We start from the raw sequence: 21,973 nt of genomic DNA, 5'->3' as shown, positions 1-21,973 counted from the left end.
TATACAATATCCGGATATCTCACTAACCATATCCAGATATACAATATCCGGATATCCAGATTCCCATATCCGGATATCCAATATCCAGATATCCAAATCCCATATTCGGATATCACATATCCAGATATTTCTAGGGCAGATATCCGGATATTTCACGAAAGAATGCAGAAACTGCATTTCGTGAAGATATCCTTCCAAGGTTGGGTTTTTACCGATTTTAAACACTTAAACATGCATTTCTAGGTGTGTTTGACATTACCCAACATTAAGTTATCATCTTTTAGCCTTTACATACATCAAGCTTCCATTTTTAAGCATAAAAACTCAAGTTCAAAGGTGGTGATCATACCACAAGCCAAAACAGAGGATGGAGGTGCTCTATGGAGCTTACACAACAACTCCCAAGTCTTCCTCAACACTGTGCACGAAAATGCACACCAAGAAAGGTCCTTTCTTCACAAAGGTTGACACTTTGGAGCCCCAAGTCAAGAACAAGACCTTCACCACCCAAACCACAAACTCAGAACCTCAACACCTCACTCACAAAGGCTGGAACTCAGGGAAAGCCCTCACACTCCCTCACCAAGCAAGCTCTCACAAGCCCAAAGTATTTGGAGAAGAAACCAAGGAGAAATGAGGCTCCTTGGCTCACAACAATGGAGAAAAGAGTGGCAAAAGGTGGCTGGAGTTGTTCAGCAAAAATAGAGGCACATAGAAAATCTGATCTAGGGTTTTGTGCCCAATGATTAGAGTATATATAGCCACATAAGCATAAAACACGCAGTATTAGCTTTAATTGCTACGCTTAGCATTTTAATCCCAAACTCTGGATTCTTAACCTACTCAATTTTACAAGAATTATCATATTTTTATAATATTTTTCTGAGAACCTTTCCGGTACGCGCTTTTCTTAGCCAGTATCAGTTTCTAGCACCAGTTCTCATTATTTGGACTTGAAACTCGTTTTACAAGTCCTACATGACATTCTAGTAATTAACATGCACTTACTTTAGTTTTCCAGGATACTTTTAGGTACGCATTTATACCGACTAGCAGAACCAGTATCTGCACTTTTCTTCCGAAAAACGACTATCAGCATTCTTAATCACTTATCATAATTATTAGAGCCTCATAATAATTATTAGGGTCAATTGTGGAATTATTTCCTAATTTTGCATAATTAATTAATTAAAATTCCTTAATTAACGGTGCAGGTTCTTACACCCTAGGAAGTCTGTGTTACTGTTGGGAAACAGTAATACCTTTCATGGTGGGGGTTAATGCTTGATAATTATGAACTAGAAAAGATGAAAACGAAAGGGGAAATGTTGTCTAATGAAATGAATCCTTTAGAGTATGGATATTGATGATGTTTCTGATATACACAGACTGTGATTGTGTTGTTTGGTGACCTTGGGCCAGTGTTGACTCTTGGTTTGGACGGATAGCTTGAGAGGTAAGCTTTCGGGTCCTCGATTTAACCATTGTTGGTTCCACATACCCTATGGGGGAATGGTTTATATGCATGATGTGTTTTCATGTTTGGATATTTGAAATGTTGTTGAGCTGTATGTGCAAGTGCCTTATGATATGCATGTGTTGTTCCACCAAGACGGTAAGCCTGTGTATGTATGAGACATACCACAAGGTGATTCTGTGGGTGGGTGCAAGTGTTGTCTTGCAGTGATTGTAGGTAATAGACGTATGTAAACCCTGCATTTCTCTGGCCAGTAGAATATTTGACACACATAACATGATTATTCTGCTGCATTGCACTGATTTTGGAACTTATACTATTTTACTGCTTTTAGAACTTATATTGCACATGTAAGTGAGTTTGAGGTGGAGAAATCCTTGAGGACCCCTTGCCTTACTGAGATTTATGTTTAGAGATCTCACCCTACGTTTGGGGCACATTTTCAAGTTCAGGTAACTCGGGGGTTGAGACCTCGGGCGATAGGAGGCCAGAGCTGAGTTGAGATATTTGATGTTGTGCTGATATGCCTGGCTGTTATTCTGTTTTATTACCTTTATATTGTTTTATGATTTGAGACTATGTTGAGCTATGTTGCCTTATTTGGTGAGCATGGTGATTGTCCATGCCACATTGACTTGACTTTGTTGATTTAGTTTCGCGTTGTATAATTGTATCAGGATTATGATCCGGACTACGTGTTGTAGTTCTGTGACTTAGATACTCACTTATTTATGTTATGAGGTTATTCATTGTATTTAGCTATATTGCAAGTTACATACAGGCATTATTTTGAAAAAGGATTAAGTAATCAACTTGGTTATTAAGCACGTCATAATTGAAAAGAAAAAGTTATTCCGCATTTTTAATTAAGCGCAGCTTAATACGATGATATGATAACAAACCGGGTATGCACGGGGTGTTACAGATGTCGTGCTAGCAAGACGTATAGAAAATTACAACCCCTAATTTTTATCAAAAGCTCTTTTTTTAAGAAGAATTTTTTTATAATTAATAAAATAGGAGAAGGATCTGTTTACAAACTTTTTTTACAAATTACACTAAGTATGACCAGTCATACGCTCTTGATTAAAGTATGACCGGTCATACTTAGTGTAGTTTGTAAGAGTTTGTAAACAAAAAGTTTGTAAATATAACCTTCCTCAATAAAATAACAAAGAGGTATACGGTCACGTGAGGAATTTTTTAAGATGTATAATAGTTTTTTTTTATTTCTCATATTTTTTTTTAATTATGACCTCATTTAAAATTGATATTTATAAATTTTACTTTTCAGCTCAATGACAAAGCATTCGATTTCCTCCTTCTTCTCTTGAAAATAATGAGAATATCACTGAGAAGAATGAATAAATTATGTTTTATTTATTTTTGAATCTATTTTTCCTTTAAAATATTTATCTTTTACTTCTTGGCTTTTTGACTATTATATCCTTTATTAAATAAAAAATAACCATTATGTCCCTGCTTCAAAACTATAAACCAAATTGCCCTATTTTAATCGATTAAAGTAGATATGTAATCGATTAAACAATATATAATCGATTAAATTGGATGCATAATCGATTAAAATGTGAAAAAACAAATTAACTTTAACGAAAGCGAGGAGGCGTTGAATTACGTGGAGGTGTTGAAGTACATGACGAAAGCGTTGGTGGCATTGCATCATGACTTGTGTTGGGAGAAGGTGATGAGGAGGAACGTCAAGGAGAACGAGTGGTTCGTTTGTGGGTTTGATGAGGCTGCCGGTGCGCCGGAGCTGAGCAAGTACGTGAATCAAGGGGCGGCGGGGCATGGTGGGCACGTGCCGGAGATGAAGAGAGGGTTGCATGGGGTGAAGGCGAACATGTGGAGCAGACCAGAGGCTTCTATCCTGCGCATCCTTATCCTACGCATCATCACCCCTTGCCATACCAGCCTCACTCTTTTCATGCTTTTCTCTCTATCTTTAAAATACTTCATCTCATCTCATTTACATTCAATTTTTTTTTTAAAAAACCTTATCCTTTTTCTTTTTTTGTGTGTTTTCATGCTTACTATAATTACTAGTGTTTTTCTCTTCTCTGTTAAAAAACAATAGTAACAATTATAATGATGAAGCGGAAGTAACTGAAAGGTAACTTGCTATTAATTGAGAGAATGTGGGTTATGTTTTTGAAGGAAGGAGTATAGTATCTGTTCAGAATGCTGAAAACCTGAAACAATCTGGTCTTGCGGGAAGCATGCGCGCTGGTTTTCATTGAGTTTAATGTGGTAAAAAATAAAATTCAAATTTTTAACGAAAGTTTTGCAGGTCTTTTGAATTTGTTTCCTTCAGTGGTTGTTGTCCTTAGTTAATGGAAATTTGAATGCATTTTCCATAGATTGGGTTACAATTTTTATGGGAATTTGAGAGTTTGATTAACTGCAAAAGTATAATAGTTGCAGTGGGGGTATTATTCAACCCATTTCCAGGGGTATTACTCAACCCATTTCCATTTCAACCCAACTTTCGTTAAAGTTAATTTGTTTTTTGACATTTTAATCGATTATGCATCTAATTTAATCGATTATACACTGTTTAATCGATTACATATCTACTTTAATCGATTAAAATGGGGCAATTTGGTTTATAGTTTTGAAGCAGAGACATAATGGTTATTTTTTATTTAATAAGGGATATAATGGTCAAAAAGCCTTTACTTCTTATCATATTTGTGTTTATATAAATAATATAAGTTTCTAATATCCAAAACAGATCATACAAAAGTTATTTTACTACATAATTTAATTTAAATTTAAATTTTAAAGAAACTTTTAAGCTAAATTTTTTATATAATTACAAATAAATCTTAGTTTTATTTTAAATTTTAGTTTAAAATTAATTTTTAACTTAAAAGAATAAGGCAAACAGGTTTCGAAGTCAGTTATTAAAAAAAAAAATACAAGTGGTATTTTTAATTTTATTATTTCATTATTTTATTTGAATTTTTTTTTAATTGTATTAACCTTGACCTTGAGTTTGTGGGGTCAAATACAATTCAAGGTTAACTTCATGAAAAAAAAAGGATTCTTTCCCTCACTGGCACGTCAACAGGCATTCCATAATATCTTTATAAAATAAATTGCGTGGGAAGTAGCATTGCTCTTACCAAATCCAAGTAAAGGACTGCTATATCTTGGGAAAAATTTCTATAAAATAATTCAAAGATGACGTGGGTCATAATAGACTGTTTCTTACCTAAACTTTAGTAATTAAATATTTTAAATAAAAAATATAACATCAATCAAACATCAAAAACAATAATTGATCATTCATAAGTTTTATGCTAAAAAGCTTACGTGACAAATGAGCAACAATTTGTAGCATTCTTTGATAAACCGTTTTGTTTAAAACTTTTCATAGGATATATGATAATCAAATTATCACTCTGGTTGGCTATTTAACTTCTAGTTATAATAATCAATGTGCTACAAATTCCTAAATTGTGATTTTCGTATACATATATCCAAACCCAACTCTAAACCTTATAAAAAGCCCAACTCTATAGCGGTCCAGCGCAATCTATTTCTTTGAAACAGGATCTAATACATATGTACTGAGCACATATTTGAGGAAATGAAAAATAATGCAATGGTGACTCAATTTGGTGAAGAAAGAGCAATGAATGTGGTCCTGCTGCCCCAACTTCACATGAAATTGAGAAACTTAATTGATTTAAAAACAATAACATTTAGAACCTAATTATTTTATCAATTTTTGCAGAATTAGCTAGCTGGCTGTGATTTTATTATTTAATCCCTATATCCTGTAATGGCCAACGCACGTGCAAGACTCAATTCAATGTGTGATCCACACCCTTTTACGTGTCATTAATATTCTTCGTATTAAGTATGGTACAAAAAGCCAAAAACCATGCTTGCTTATCTCAGTCTTTTACTTTCTTATAACTGGAATTGCTATACCTAGCTTTCCTTCAAATTACTTCACATTTATCTTTGCTGATAAAATTTTAAATATGTGAAGCAATTTGTTCCCATTTGATTTGATTACGTTCACACTATAATACACACACACACAAGACATAGCTAGGAGCATACTCATTGCTCAAGAATTAAAGTGACCATTTTACTAACGAGACAAATGACACTGAACTTAAGGGGGTGTTTGGTATGGGAGAAATTTTTTATAACCGGAGAAAAAAAAATCTCAGAATATGGTGAGAAATTTTTTGGCCTGGGTAAGTTACACAAAAGTGTTTGGTAGGTGCTAATTTTTCCGGAAAAGTTGAGTTATTTTTACTAATACTATGTGTAACACCCTGTGTATACCCAATTTGTTAACATATCATCGTATTAAGCTGCGCTTAATTAAAAATGCGGAATATCTTTTTCTTTTCAATTATGACGTCATTATACTTAGCCAAGTTGATTACTTAATCAATTTCATAAAATATCGCCTGTATGTAAATTACAAAAAGACATCTAACTGGAATACCTTATATTTATAGATAAAGTGAGTATCTATGTCACGGATCTACTACACATAGTCCGGACAATATCCTAATACGTTATTACAACTCCAAATAAAACAAGATATAATCAAGTCTAAGTGGCATGGACAATCCCCATGCTCACCAAATCAACATCATAACAAATAGAGTCTCAACAGAGAAATCCATAAACTAAAGCTAAATGCATAAGACAGTAAATAAGATCCAACATCCAATCATAGCAGCATATCATCATAAGCAGCATAAACATGTAACATCTATCAGCTAAGCTCTGGCCTCCTGCCACTAAAGGTCTCAACCCTCGCATTACCTGAACCTAAACTAAGCATTCCCCAAAGGTGGGGTGAGATCTCTAATCAGAAATCTCAGTAAGACAAGGGGTCCTCAAGGATCTTCCACCCCAACCTCACTTACATGTGCAATATAAGTTCAAAAACAGTAATTTCCAATATAAGTTCCAAAACTATGCAGTGCAACAGATATTCATGTCATGTGTGTTTAAACTATTCTACTGGCCAAAGAAATGCAGGAATACGTCTATTACCTACAGATAGTACAAGGAACACCGCTTGCACCTCACCCACAGCCTCACCATATTGTATGTACTACATACTCAGGCTTACCGTGTAGGTGGAACACCACATGCATATCATAAAGGCACTAGCATATAACAACTCAACAACATTTCCAAAACTTCAAAAGCATATAACACAGCATGAATATAACCATACCTCCATGGGACATGGTGGAACCACAACATGGCTAAACCGAGGACACGGAAGCTTACCTTGCAAGCTCACTATCCAAAGCCAAGAGTCCTCGCAGCTCAACGTCCACAAACAGTACAATCACAATCTGTTTGGACCAACAAGCATATCAACATTCATAGCTCATAAGCATAAACATAAAGACTATGTTTTCCTCTTACGATTTATGTCTTAAGGCTTCACACAAAGCCATAAGCCCTTAACCACTTGATTCTGATTTAGTTCAGTTAAAACAGAAGTTCAACTTCATAAATCTAGGGTCCACAAACCCCCAATAGCCTACTGTATGAACAGTGCAGCTACTGTTCTTCGAAATCCCAGAATATCCGGATATATGTCGGGGGCATATCCGGATATCAATATCCGGATATCCAGATCCCCATATCTGGATATCAATATCCGGATAACAATATCCGGATATTCACAACCAAATATCCGGATATTTCGCGACAGAACCCAGATTCTGCATTTCGCGAAAATCCAAACCAAAGTCCAACTTTTACCAATTACAGAAGTTTAAACATGTCTTTCTAAGTGTGTTAAGCATTACCCAATGTTAGGTTATCATCTTATCTTGTTACATGCATCAAGGTTCCATTTTTAAGCACTTAAACTCATGATCGAAGGTTGTAAGGCTTACCAAAGCTCAAAACTCAACAAGAATGGCTCATGGAGCTCACCAAACAACTCCTCAAGTTCTGACTTCCCAAGGAAAAATGAAAAATGATGATCAAGGTTGGTACTTTCTCACCAAAGGTCACCACTTGGATCTCAAAGTGCCATGACCATGGCTTCCCAACACCCAAACAACACAAGGTCAGCACTCACACCCACTCACAGTGTCTGGAAACTCAGAATATACACTCACACTCCCTCTCCAAGCAAGCTCTCAGGTGTATGCAAGCTCAAGGATGAAGAAACCAAGTAAAAGATGGCAACTTGGCTCACAAGAGGTGGAGGAAGGAAATGGAGCTGTGTTTTCTGGTCAGCCACCAAGAAGACCCACGTAGCAACAGAATTCTAGGGTTGTGTGCCCAAAGAATGAGTATTTATAGTCATATAACCAATAAACACGCATTATTAACCTTAATTTCTACGCTTAGCATTTTAATCCCAAACTCAGGATTCTTAACCTACTCAATTTTACAAGAATTATAATATTTTTATTATATTTTTCAGAGCATCTTTCCGGTACGCGCTTTTCATAGCCAGTATCAGGTTCTGGCACCAGTTCTCATTATTTTAACTTGAAACTCGTTTTACAAGTCCTATATGATATTCTAGGAATTATCATGCACTTATTATAATTTTCTGGGATAATTTTTTGGTACGCATCATACCGACTAGCAGAACCGGTATTTGCATTTTTCTTCCGAAAAGCGACTTTCAGCATTCTTAATCACTTATCATACTTATTTAAGCCTCATAATAATTATTAGGGTCAATTATGGAATTATTTCCTAATTCTCATAGATAATTAATTAATTTCCTTAATTAACGGTGCGGGTTCTTACACTATGTTTGGTTGATGGTGAAATATTGATGGGAATGTATAGTGAAATTACAAAATTACCATTATGTTCAAATTTTTAATCAGAGCAAGTACGTTTTAGCAAGTCATTATGTTCAAATGCGTTTTATTCAGGGCATTTTGGTCTTAACTTGAAAAAGGGGTCTGTTCATTACTCAAATTAAAAAAATACCATGTTTCAAAGTGCATTTTTTTTGCAGAGTCTAGTACAAAACTATTTTGACTGGCAAAATAATATAATGGCATTTGATAAATTAAACACATACCAAACATAAGAAATATATTTGACCTACACTACTTTCCCAAGAAATTTATCAAATCCTCCATACCAAACACCCCTAAGTGCATATTCTGTTTACACTACTAGAAATATTAATATTTTCAATGGAACTTTTCCGTTGGAAATTATGAAAATTCCGTTGAAAATTGATTTTTCCACGGAATTCTGCTCTTGGATAACCCTTCGTCGAAAGGCAACGAAATTTTTTTTTCCGTTGAAATTTACAACGGAATATTTTTCCGTTGGAAGCCTTACTTTTCCGTCAATAAATAAAGTCATGAAATAATATTAAAATAATAAATTCCGTCCAAAATTTCAACGGAAAATATATCCGTCAAAAAATTCTGTTGTAAAATTCAACGGAATATCTACAATTCCGTCTATACTTTCAACGGAAAATAATTCTGTCGAAAAGTTTCGTTTCAGTTTCCACCGGTTTTTATGTATAATTCCGTTGAAAATTTCAACGGAAAACAATTCCACCCAAAAGTTCTGTAACAGTTTACAACAGAATTTATCTATAATTCCGTCAAAAATTTCAACGGAATTAAATTTCGTTGAAAATTCTTAACCGTTTGCAACGAAATGTACATAGAATTCCGTCGAAAATAATATTTTTAATTTTTTTAAAAACATTAAATTCATATGGATTTTAATTCAACAAATATTGATGGCATTTTAAACTGCCAACATAAATATTGACGTCATTTTGAAAATTGCCTACGGATATGGAGCCACTAAATCCATCTGCGTGATTTTGAGTCGATTTTCTCAACCATCGGAATACAATTACATACAATCAAAATGAAAAAATATTCTAAATTTTAATTAAAAGAAAAATTTCCTAAATATGAAAAATGCTTCTAACAATTAAATATTCTCTGAAAATTATTATAATAATATTCAAATTGTAAAATTAATATGTATTAACAAGATAACTTAAATTCAAATGAAGTCTTAAAAAAATACATGAAACAGAAGAAAAATGCTAACTAAAGTATGATGTCTTAACACTTGCGCTAGCCACCAAAATATGCACTATTTGTTTGTCATGAAGGATCTGCAATAGAAAAAAAATTATAGGTAAAATAATTTCTCACTTCACTCTATTTCAAGACCTATACAATATCCACATCAAACAGAACAACAGAGGTAAAAATTCTAAGAAATGCCTGTGAAGAAGGTAAACCTACTCAAGTGATCAAGGGAAACACAGGAAACTAACCACAATCATACTGAGCATCATTTAGGAAAAAGCGATTTGATTCCTCCCATCCATCAACAACTTCCCCAATCTACAGGTAATCATAAATTGTTACTACAAGATAACCTTGTAATATCATTAAATAATCACAATCACATATTACTTTAAATGGTTGAAGAGAAAATGGAATTAAGTTCCTAACCACAACCTGCGTTTTCTTATAATCTGTCAGGTAAAAACAACCTAGTATGGTTATTTCAAACATTTCAATTGGTAAAGCTATAGGACTACTTTTTTGGAAAAAAAAACAGGGTGAAATAATGTAAACAACCTTGGGAATAATTAGCTCTGCTTTGTCATCTTTCTCCCACTTTTCCAAATATGCTGCTAGAAGATAAACCTGATAGCAATTGAAGTTTTTTTGGTCAAGGAAAAGTAATAGAAGTAAAAAACTAGCGAATTATCCAAGTTACGCACAAATTACAAACCAATTGTCTAACAGGATTATATTTCTAAGTAAAACTAATAGAATACATTTATTGTAATAAAAAAATATTAAATAGTAATTAAAAATTGACAAAATATCTAAAAAGATAACTGAATGGTTATATAAGAAAAAAACAGTTTGCAGAATAAATCAGAATCTGATCCTACAATGGAAAATGTAAAAAACACACTAACTAATATGTGATATGAAGATGTGTCACTCCTTTCCTTTCTAATCTTAAACAAGTGCTCAAGTAATTTTTTTTTTTTTTGATAAATAGTGCTCAAGTAATTTACTCCACTAGTGTGCTTTTTTCTTCCATGATGAATTTATTTACAGATCTTTTTTGTCCTTAAGCAAAGATGCAAACATTATAGTCAAACATCGACAAAAAAATGGAAAAATTAGCACAAGAGAAAGAGATGATAAATAATACCTGAAAGAATGAAGTCCTAGGCCTTGACAGAATTAATCGTATAAATGGAACACATGCCAAAGGTCGATGAGGGACAAAACCTCCTAAGCGCAGACCTACTGGAAGCCATCAATAGTAAACTTAAACAATATAAAAAATGCAATCAACGAAAACAAACACAACATGAGTGATATGCAATTATCAACATATATGATATTGATCTGAGTATAATAAAGATTACAGAGATTTGTTAGCAACATGTTTACGTATTTTCACATCCATTATCATGTTTGCACATCTGAGCATCATTTTAGTATACTTATAATTTCACCCACTTCTTCAACACTTCCAGATGTGGATAGTCACTACTTGCATTCTCATGTAAATGTTTCAATATATATGCACAACATCATAAACAATTATAAATGACAGCATACTTGCATAAAGAAATTTAGGGTTTTTGATAAGGAAAAAACTCCGTTGAAATTTTCGACGGAAAAAGACCAAAATTCTGATGAAAGTTTCAACGGACCAAAATTCCGTTGCAATTTTAGACGGAAAATATTCCGTCAAAAGTTTCGACAGAAAAATTCCGTTGCATTTTTCGACGGAAAAAAATTCCGTATTAATTTTCAATGGAAAACTATGTCGTTGCAATTTTCAACGTAAAATTTCCATTGAAATTTTAAACGGAATATTATTCCGTTGTAATTTTCAACAGAATTTGTTGTCCGTCGATATTTTTCGATTAAAAATAATTATGTGATAAATTTTTGACAGAAAATTTCAATGGAATTTAATTTCCGTTAAAATTTTTGACGGAATTTAATTTGCGTTGAAAATTTCCGCCTCAAAATTCAACGGAAATTTTTTCCGTCTCTATTTTCAACGGAATTGAATTTTCGTCAAAAATTCCATTACTATTTTTAATGGAATATTTTCCGTTGATAAATTCTGTCGATAATAGAGCTTTTTTTAGTAGTGTTATCAAAAGTTTTTTTAATATCATCACTCAATTACTCAGTGTCGCATAACCAACTTTTTTATCAACATAACAAGTTAACAACACATGACTGAGTAATAATTAAACAATTTCAAATTAATATATAATATATCAAAATTAAACAAATTCACTTCATATCTAGACTGCATAAAAGTAAAACATAAATTTAATTGATTTTCTACTATATAAATTATTTTATTACCATTACTTATAAGTTAAATAACTTAACTAGTAAAAGTAAAAAGTACCAATTTCAAGATTTAAACTAAAATCAATCTAAGTCAACTGAAATCCAACTAAAATTAAATAATTTCTTTTGTTCATACACAACTAAAAAAAATGATTTTAAAATAAGAAAGTGGTAGAAGCTCGATGAATTTTTTTTTTAAGGTGTACACTAGTTTTTTTTTTTTTTTTAGTTGTCATACACTTTTTTAATTATTACCTTATTTTAAAACAATATTTACAAATTTTACTCTCCAATCTAATGATTAATGATTTGATCTCTTCCTCCTTCTCTTTAAAATACGTCACCAAGAAGAATGAATAAATTGTATTTTATTCATTTTTCGATCTATTTTTTCTTTAAAATATTTGTCTTTTATTTCTTATTATTTTTGTTTTTATCTAAATAATATATTTTTCTAATAATTTTAATTGAAAAGAGAACTTACGAAAGATATTTTACTAAATAATTTATTTTTAATTTGAGATTAAAGTAACTTTTAAGTAAGATTTTTTATATAATTATAAATAATTTTTTGCTTTATTTTTAAATTCTTATTTTCAACCTTCACTTAAAAATATTTTTTACTTAAGAAAAAATACTCTAAAAATATTTCGAAGAAAATTATTAAAAACCAAATACAAGAGGTATTTTTAAATTTTTTATTTCATTCGCTTATTTGAAAAAAAAATTATTTGTAATATTACCTTGACCTGAAGCTTGTGGGGTCACATACAGTTAAAGGTCAACTTCATAAAAAGGAAAGAAAGAATCTCTCCCTCCCTGGCATGTCAACAAGCATTCCATAATAGTTTTATAAAATAAATTGCGTGGGAATAGCATTGCTCTTACAAAATCCAAGTAAAGGACTGCTATATCTTACGAAAATTGTCTATAAAATAATTCAAAGATGACGTAGGTAAAAAGATTATGCTGTCTCTTACCTAAACTTTAATAATTAAAAATTTTAAATAAAAAGTATAATATTATTCAAACAGCAAACACAATAATGTATCATTCGTAAGTTTTATACTAAAACGCTTACGTGACAAATTAATGAGCAACAATTTGTAGCATTCTTTGATGAACAGTTTTGTTTAAATGGGATAGATGATAATCAAATAATCACTCTGGGTGGCTATATAACTTCTAGTAACAATAATCAATGTGCTATATATATGCATATCCAAACCCAACTCTAAATCTTCCCAAGTACTCTATAACGGTTCAGGGGAAACTGTTTCTTCGAAACAGAACCTAGTACACATATACCGGGCTCATATTTGAGGAAATAAAAAATAATGCAATGTTGACTCAATTCGGTGAAAAATAAAGCAGTGAAAGGAGGGGTCACGCTGCACCCAACGTCACACGAAATTAAGAAACTTGATTTAAAAACAATAACATATTTAGCACCTAAATGTTTTCTCTTTTTGTGCGGAATAAGCTAGCTGGCTGTGATTTTATTATTTCGTATATCCTATGATGTGCGAGGCTTAGCTTAATGTGTGACCCATGCCCTTTTCCATGTCATTAATTTATTCGTCGTTTTAAGTATCGTTTTAAGAGCCAGTTTGGATGAGTTTTTTTTTCCTTCAAAAGCTGCTTTTATTCAAGAAAAGAAGCACTTCTCGTTTTTAGTTCGTTTGGATGTCTGCTTTTAAAAAAAAGAGAAGTCACAAAAAAAGTCAAAAACCTACTTTTTCGGAAGCTAAAATTTTTAACTTCTAAGAAAAGCAGAAGTCAAAACCAATTTTTTTTTCAAAAACTAAATATTTTTATAAAAATATAAATACCTTTAACTTTTGTAAAAAGTACTTTTAAAATAAGGAAATAATAAAAGTTACTTTTTTTTTTTTAAGGCGAAACAAACGACCTCTAAGTATATTAAGAAAAGTCAAACACGGAGTATAGAGCTTCAGTAATTTGATTAAGTGAACGAGGGCAACAGAAATAGGATCAAGTAGCGTAGATAGAGTTAGTATCTTCAGTTACTTACTCTCACACTTGACAGGTTTGGAGTTGGCATATCACATTGTATATTAAGAAAGTGACCATTTTACTAACGACGCCAATGACGCTGACCGTATATTAAGTGCATATTCTGTTTTTCTATAGTTTTTTATATCACTAAATTATTCATTGACGCATAACCAACTGTTTTAACAACATAACAAGTTAACAACACATGATTGAGTAATTATAAAAAAATTTCAAATTAATAATATATCAAAATTAAATAAATTCATTTCTTATTCAGACTGCATAAAAGAAAAATATAAATTTAATTGGTTATTTTATTATTTAAATTATTTTATTGTTATTATTTATAATAACTTAAAGGTTCCATTTTTCTGGAGTTATGATAGATAAATTTATCTGTCACATACACATATTCACCAGAATTTGACGTCGGATCCTGATAGGTAGATAGGTGTTTGTGTCAGAAAAAAGTATTTCTGACGCAGAGAAATACTTTTTCCTAAGTTAAATAGCTTAAAAGTATAAATTTCAGATTTAAACAAAAATCCAACTAAAATTAAATATCTATATATTTTTTGTTTATACATAACTAAAAAAATGATTTTAAAATCATATCAATTTCTTTTTTATATTGTTCTAAATATTTTTTTATAAATGAAATTAGTAGAGGAAATATTTCATTCCAAACACAGTCGATAAGAATATTATTTCTTTCTTAAACTACATGATAATTAATAAATAACTTATATTTACTATAAGCTGAAAATGGTGACCCATCGCAGCCAAGCCAGTTTGCATAGCGACTAGCGAGTGCTATAAATTGAAAGCCATTGCTAAGCATTTTCCGCAAGTGAAAACAACATGGCTTCATCACCAACCCTCTCGAAAATCCCTCTGTCTATTTTTTCTCTCTTCTTCGTTTCAGTTTCTTCTGGCCTCATCAGTGACCGTGACTTAAACACACCAAATCCAAAAGCTGAAAAGCTTATAAGAGGTCTTAACCTATTTCCAAAAGATCCAGTTAACATAAGACTTGGTGACACTGTTGGTTTTGTCCCTGGAAAGATCGTTGAGAAGAAGTTTTCGTTTATTGGTGCTTCTGGACCTTCTGTTGAAGACCTTGGTCACCATGCAGGGTATTATTCGCTTCCTCGTTCTAAAGCAGCAAGGTAAATATGATACGCGTATTTTCTGTGATTTTGAGGGGTTATTAATAGGCATGTACATAGGTTAAGTAACCTAACCAGAGGTACACGGCTCGAACTACATCAATAGGATGAAACCTAATATGTTAGAGACGTACTTTTATAAGATTTAACTTATATTATATTATTTATTTTAAATAAAATGAAATAGAATAAATTAATATTTAAATACTTCTAAATAATAAAATAATGTTAGTTTAGTTATTTTTTTTATTCTTAATAAATATGATAGGGTTAAATAGGTAAATAGGTCTAGCTAGGCTATGTAATCACAATGACTGTTAAGTTATGATTAAGTTTGAAATCATATCACGAAACCATGGAAGTGAAAGTGAAATGTTCCCTTTCAAATATAGGAAAAATCAGACATATAATTTAATCGGCACTAAATTAATAAGACGAGTTAGATTTTCTATATTGAGACAAAATAGAAGTCCGGAATGCCAAAGTGCTAGGCGATTCAGATTAATGTGGAAAATAAAAAGAGCGTCAAAACCAAAGGATATTTGTCCATAGGCTTTAATGTTTTTATAGCGAATCTACGTTCATTTTCAAAACGACGTTATTTTGAGTTGAAAGATTAAAAAATTATAATGAGAAAAACTATTATAACCCTGAAATAAATTATAATTACAAAAATACTTTACTTTTGGCCCCAAAACGTCATTTTGAATTTAATGTAGATAATTTATCTATATTGACTGTAGAGAAAAAATGAACCATGTTTATATCATATTAATATAATTTCACAAGGTTATATCATTCGTGCGATTCTCAACAATTCTAAATTTAATTAACGTCAAACGGCCATTACTTGTTTGCAAAAGTTTAATTAATGTAGGTGCTGTTTATTTTGTTTCCTTAAATCAATAGATTTAAATTTGACTTTTGAAATACATTCTCAAATGTGGTCCTGATTTGAATAGCCATATTTTCTTTTACGATTTGCAGGATGTTCTACTTTTTCTTTGAATCCCGGAACAACACGAATGACCCTGTTGTCATATGGTTAAGTGGAGGTCCAGGGTGTAGCAGTGAATTAGCTTTGTTTTACGAGAATGGTCCTTTCAAGATTGCCAATAACTTGTCTCTGATATGGAATGATTACGGCTGGGATAAGGTAATAATCATTGTCATACCAAAGGCATTGTTTAATTCAGAGAATCAAGTTGTTGCACCAAATATTATAGGTATCAAATATTATATTTGTTTTCTCATTCTCATCAACATGGTGTTTTCTCATTCTCGTCAACGTGGTGTTTAATCATTTTGTAGGTATCAAATATTATATTTGTTGACCAACCAATTGGGACAGGTTTCAGCTACAGTTCCGATTATGCAGATATTCCCCATGATGAAGTGGGTGTTAGCAATGATTTGTTTGACTTCTTGCAGGTAATGTAGAATCTCTTCTTTCCCTAATAGAAGCCAAGCCAAGCTTATTAAAATATAGAGAAGAATATATATATGTTGTATACTTGTATATAAATAAGATCCACTAAATCTTACTATAATGACAGGCATTTTTCAAGCAGTACCCCAAGTTTGCTAAGAATGATTTTTACATTACTGGAGAATCATACGCTGGACACTATATTCCAGCTCTTGCATCCCGGGTTCACCAAGCAAATAAAGAAAAACAAGGAATTTATATAAACCTCAAGGTCTTTATACTATTTCTTTTATAATTTATATTGTGACTATGAAAGGATAATTAGTTTAGCCTTGCTGGTATTGATTTATTTGATCCAATATAATAACAGGGCTTTGCTATTGGTAATGGGTTAACAAATCCTGGAATTCAGTACCAAGCATACACAGACTTTGCATTAGACACGGGATTAATTTCAAAGGCCGATTATGAAAATATCACAAAGTTAATCCCAGGGTGTGAGAATGCCACAACAACATGCAGTACAACTTCCCCTAAGTTCTTTTCTAGTTTTCCCATTTTCACTCACACATCCCTTTTTACTAATTTATTGTGCTTTGTATATTATATCTCTTTGTGATGTTCATTGATTTGTGTTTGATTTGTCAGACATCGAAGGTGGAGAAACTTGCTTGACTGCATTCAATGTTTGCGAAAACATATATGATGATATTTTGACTATTGCTGGCAACATTAATGTAAGAAATCATGAAAGAACATTGTTTATTATCATTTTTTTTCCTGTTCAACATAATAATGTAAATCGAGTTGACTTACTGCATTCTGCTGATATGAGAATTGCAGATCTATGACATCAGAAAGAAATGCGTGGGAGAATTGTGTTATAACTTGACAAGCGTAGAGACACTTTTAAACCAGAAAAGTGTGAGGGATGCTTTAGGTGTGGGGGACTTGCAGTTTGTATCATGCAGTACAACAGTGTATAATGCTATGTTGCAAGACATTATGAAAAACCTTGAAGTGGGAATCCCTGCACTTCTTGAGGACGGAATCAGAATGCTTGCGTATGCTGGGGAATATGATTTCATATGCAATTGGCTTGGTGAGCCATCTTGATTCATTTCAATCCAAAAAAAGTTGTATGTTGGATTGCATTCTTGATGTTCTTCTCAATTGGCAGGGAATTCAAGATTGGTTTATGCCATGGAATGGTCAGGTCAAAAGAAGTTTGGGGCATCACGTACAGTGCAATTTAGTGTTGATGGTGCGAAAGCAGGGAGTCTGAATAGTTACGGACCTCTCTCTTTCCTCAAGGTTTGTGTTCAGGGGTGTACTCTTGACCCTAATATATATTGCTAATTAATAACACATTTGCTAACTTTATTTTTGTGATACAATAGGTATTTGGGGCTGGGCACATACTCCCTATGGATCAACCAAAAGTTGCACTTCAGATGGTGAAAAGCTGGATGGATGGGAAATTGACCGGGGCAATGAAATGAGATAATGTCTCTCTTAATTGATGCAATCACTGCAAATTAAAAACCAACCTCCTCTCACATGAATAGTGATCACATTTTCTTGTGTACATGACTTCATGTATTATATTTGGAGGGTGGAATATATATATATATATATATATATATATATATATATATATATATATATATATGGTGTGTGTGTGTTTTTCTTTATTAAATTCATCTTCTTTATATCTTTGTTAACACAACAAGACGAGAATTCGATCCGAATACGAATAATATAACCTGTTTATTTTGTGAGTTGACACGGTACGACACGAATAACTCAAAAACTCATAATGCAGGTTGACAAGAATGACACGTCATAACACAAATAATCTGTCAACCACAAATTGTATTACTTTTTATGCGGGTAGACACAACACGATAAAATACGAAAAAACCTGTTTATATATATACAACAAGACACGATACAATAACCTATAAGAAATTAATGCGAGTCGTTTCGTGTTCGCATGTTGATACATAACAAGACACAATTTTTTTCAAATCAACTTTTGTCAATCCGAACATGAACGAAGTTGAAAACGGATCGACCCGAACACAATTTTTTCGTGTCATGATCATCTCATCTCATCTTAGCAGGTCGTATCGATAATTACGTTAACCAACTGTGCACAATCTTTGTGTTGATTCTGTATAAGAAATTGTCAATTATTGAACAATAATCAAATATATTCAGCATGATGCCAAGTGATATATTCATAAGCGATTCATTCCATTGCCATGTCATAAACTAGAGGTAAAATACGACAAAAAAACTAAAACAAACAAATTTTTCAAATGGGCCGAAGATGTGGTTTTACCAAAAATGAAGTATAGTACTAAGTTTATAAACTTAAAGATATAATTAATCAAGTAGAATTGTGTGACAAATTTACAAAAGTCATGCCCACGGTTTAAAGTGAAATTAAAATACTTAGTCATTTCACTTAAATGACACGGTGTTGTATTGTATCATTTATATATTTGTTATGGACTTGACATAAAAGCTCACATTCTAGAAGGCTCAAGAAGAGCTAATGTAAGAACCTGCACCGCTAAATTAAGAATTTAAATGATTAATTATGAATTTAAGAAAATACTTCCATAATTGACTTGAATAATTATTAGAAAACTTAAATAATTATTATAAGGGATTAATTACACTGAAAGCCGCTTTTCTGACGAAAAATGCAGATACCGATTCTGTTTTGCGGTATAAGTGCGTACCGGGGAAGTATCCCGAAAAATTATAATAAGTGTATGAATATTCCTAAAATAATATTTAGGACTGGTATGTCAAGTTTGAAGTCAAAATAATGAGTATTTGTGTCAGAACTTATACCGACTGCATGAAAATGCGTACCGGAAAAGTATTGCGAAAAAGTATTATAAAAATATGACAAATCTTAAAAAATGGCTAGGTTCAGAATATGAAGTTTGAGATTAAAATGATAAGCGTAACTATTATACTAATACAGTGGGATTAAACTTAAGTGCGCCTATAAATACATGGGCACAAGTCCCTAGGTCATAATTTCCATTCCTCTACGTGAGTTTTCTGAGTTCCTTGAGTGCAGCCACCTTCTTCCCTCCATTGAAGCTCCAAGAGACCACTTTTTCTCTTGCCTTCTTCACAAAATTTCCTTGTATGAGTGTGTTCTAGCCTTAGGAGGTTGAAAGGCCAACCATTTCTGAGTTTACAGCCCCTATTTTGAGTGTGAGAGTTGCTGACCTTGTGTTTGTGAGGTGTGGGAGCCATTTCTATGCCACTTGGTGCTTCAAGAAGCCACCTTTTGGTATAAAGGGCTAAGCTTGGTGATCAAATTCGTGATCTTGCAAAGTCAGAACTTGTGAGTTGTGTTGAGGGCTCCAAATCACCTTCTTGCTTCTGAGTTCTTGAGCCATAGGTATACCTTGATCATTCCTCTTGAAAATCCATGATTTTAGCTTATTTAAGTCACTAAAAGAGGGAACTTTGATTAATCAAGCTAAGAGTTGTTAATCTATGCATGTTTAGTGTTTTTGAACATTTATTTTTGTGAAAAACCGAACCTTGGATCATGGGAAGCCATTACCACTTAGGATTATGCAGAAAAATTATGCAGAATGTTGTTCTGTCCGCGTGGTAATCGATTACCTTTCACTTGGTAATCGATTACCATGTGCAGCAATCGATTACTCTGTTTTGGGTAATCGATTACCAAGTGCAGTAATCGATTACCAAGTGTTCGGTAATCGATTACCACCTGTCAGAATGACCTGAAACCAGTTTTAATGCGTGGGAAAGTTCTCATTTGGGCATGAGGCCCTAGAAAGTCAGGGTTACTATCGGGAAACAATAATACCTTTAATTGTGGGCTTAATGCTTGATAATTATGAACTAGAAAAGATGTAAACGAAAAAGAAAACGTTATCATAATGTAATTAATGTCTAGAGTTGGAATGTTGATAATGTTTCTATTGTTAAACAGACCGTGAGTGGGTTGTTTGGTGACTGTGGGCTGTTGTGGACTCTTGACTTGGGATTGATCGCTTAAGAGGTAAGCTTTCGTATCCTCAGTTTTGCCCATTGTTGGTTCCACCATACTTCATGGAGGGATGGTTATATGCATGCTGTGTTTTTGTGAAAATATGAAATGATTACTGATATGCTATTGAGCTGTGATATTGAGTGCAAGTGCCATATGATATGTATGTAGTGTTCCACCTAGACGGTAAGCCTGAGTATGTGGCGACATACAAGATAGTGATTCTGTGGGTGAGGTACAAGCGGGGTCCTTGTACCGTAGGTTGTAGACGTATGTATTCCCTACATTTTGTTCTTTGGCCAGTAGGATGTTGACACACATGACATGGATATATCCTGCATTGCACCGATTTTGAAACTTATACTGTTTTACTGTTTTAGGACTTATATTGCACATGTAAGTGAGCTTGGGGTGGAGAGATCTTTGAGGACCCCTTGTCTTACTGAGATTTCTTTTTAGAGATCTCACCCCGTGTTGGGGCACATTTTCAGGTTCAGGTACCTCGGGGGTTGAGACCTCAGGCAGCAGGAGGCTGGAGTTGAGCTGACTGATGCATGCTTATGATTTAGCTATTTTACATGATTATGCCTGATTCTCCTGTTATGACTATTGTATTGAGACTTGATGTTATGTTGTTTATTTGGTGAGCATGGGGGTTGTCCATGCCACATTGATTTCAGACTTGTTGGTTTATGTTGGAGTTGTATAATGTATCAGGATATTGTCCGGTCTACGTGTTGTAGTATCGTGATTAGATACACACTTATATTATAAGGTTATTCTTTTAGTTGTTTAATTGCAATTTACATACACGCAATGTTTTGAAAAAGAAATAAGTAATCAACTCGGTTAATAATAATGACATCATAATTGAAAAGAAAAAATTAGCTTCCGCATTTAATTGAGCTGCGCTTAATACTGTAATATGATAACAATCCGGGTATACACGGGGTGTTACAGCTAACAACTAAGAAAAATTTAGGAAAGATTCCTTAATTATACTAATCATAGTACGACATTAATGGATCAAGAACTGGGTCCCCAATATTCTTAAGGAGGCCCAAAAATCCACTTCTCCCAAGTAACTCATCTATAAATAAAGGGTTAAACCAACTAAGTATACACATTCTAAACCCTTTCTCTCTTGATTGTCACTGTGCACACACCACACCCTTTGGCTATGCTGTTATTATAGTGCACAGTGATCCACTATTCTCTAAGATATATACCTCCCCCATATGTACCTAAAAGAATGCATTTTGATCCTATATAAACATACCAATCTATGATTGATAGTCTCGATCCTTCTAGGATCGAACATTGGCACCGCCTGTGGAAAGATTTGAAAGTGCAACTTGGCCATTGATCCAACCCTTTTTCAAGACATTGGAGTTGTAGTAGTGGTTCAGTTTTTCCCTTTCTGCTACTGATTGCAAACTT

The 21,973-nt window shown here is 32.9% G+C and overlaps 1 protein-coding gene across 1 annotated transcript; it reads left to right on the top strand.

Moving 5' to 3' along the window:
* Window positions 1-3,131: 3,131 nt before the first annotated feature.
* On the top strand, window positions 3,132-17,981 carry LOC133303533 (serine carboxypeptidase-like). The gene is made up of 10 exons (XM_061503450.1): window positions 3,132-3,369; window positions 14,807-15,050; window positions 16,038-16,206; window positions 16,362-16,481; window positions 16,607-16,750; window positions 16,850-17,000; window positions 17,128-17,216; window positions 17,323-17,581; window positions 17,660-17,793; window positions 17,880-17,981. The coding sequence occupies exons 1-10, from the start codon at window positions 3,132-3,134 to the stop codon at window positions 17,979-17,981; spliced, it is 1,650 nt and encodes a 549-aa protein (XP_061359434.1).
* Window positions 17,982-21,973: the final 3,992 nt, after the last annotated feature.

This window comes from Gastrolobium bilobum, unplaced genomic scaffold (genome assembly GCF_033153095.1).
Source record: "Gastrolobium bilobum isolate Gb01-03AN ecotype WA unplaced genomic scaffold, APGP_CSIRO_Gbil_v1 utg10809, whole genome shotgun sequence".
NCBI lineage: Eukaryota > Viridiplantae > Streptophyta > Magnoliopsida > Fabales > Fabaceae > Gastrolobium > Gastrolobium bilobum.
This window is presented reverse-complemented; position numbering and strand designations above follow the sequence as displayed.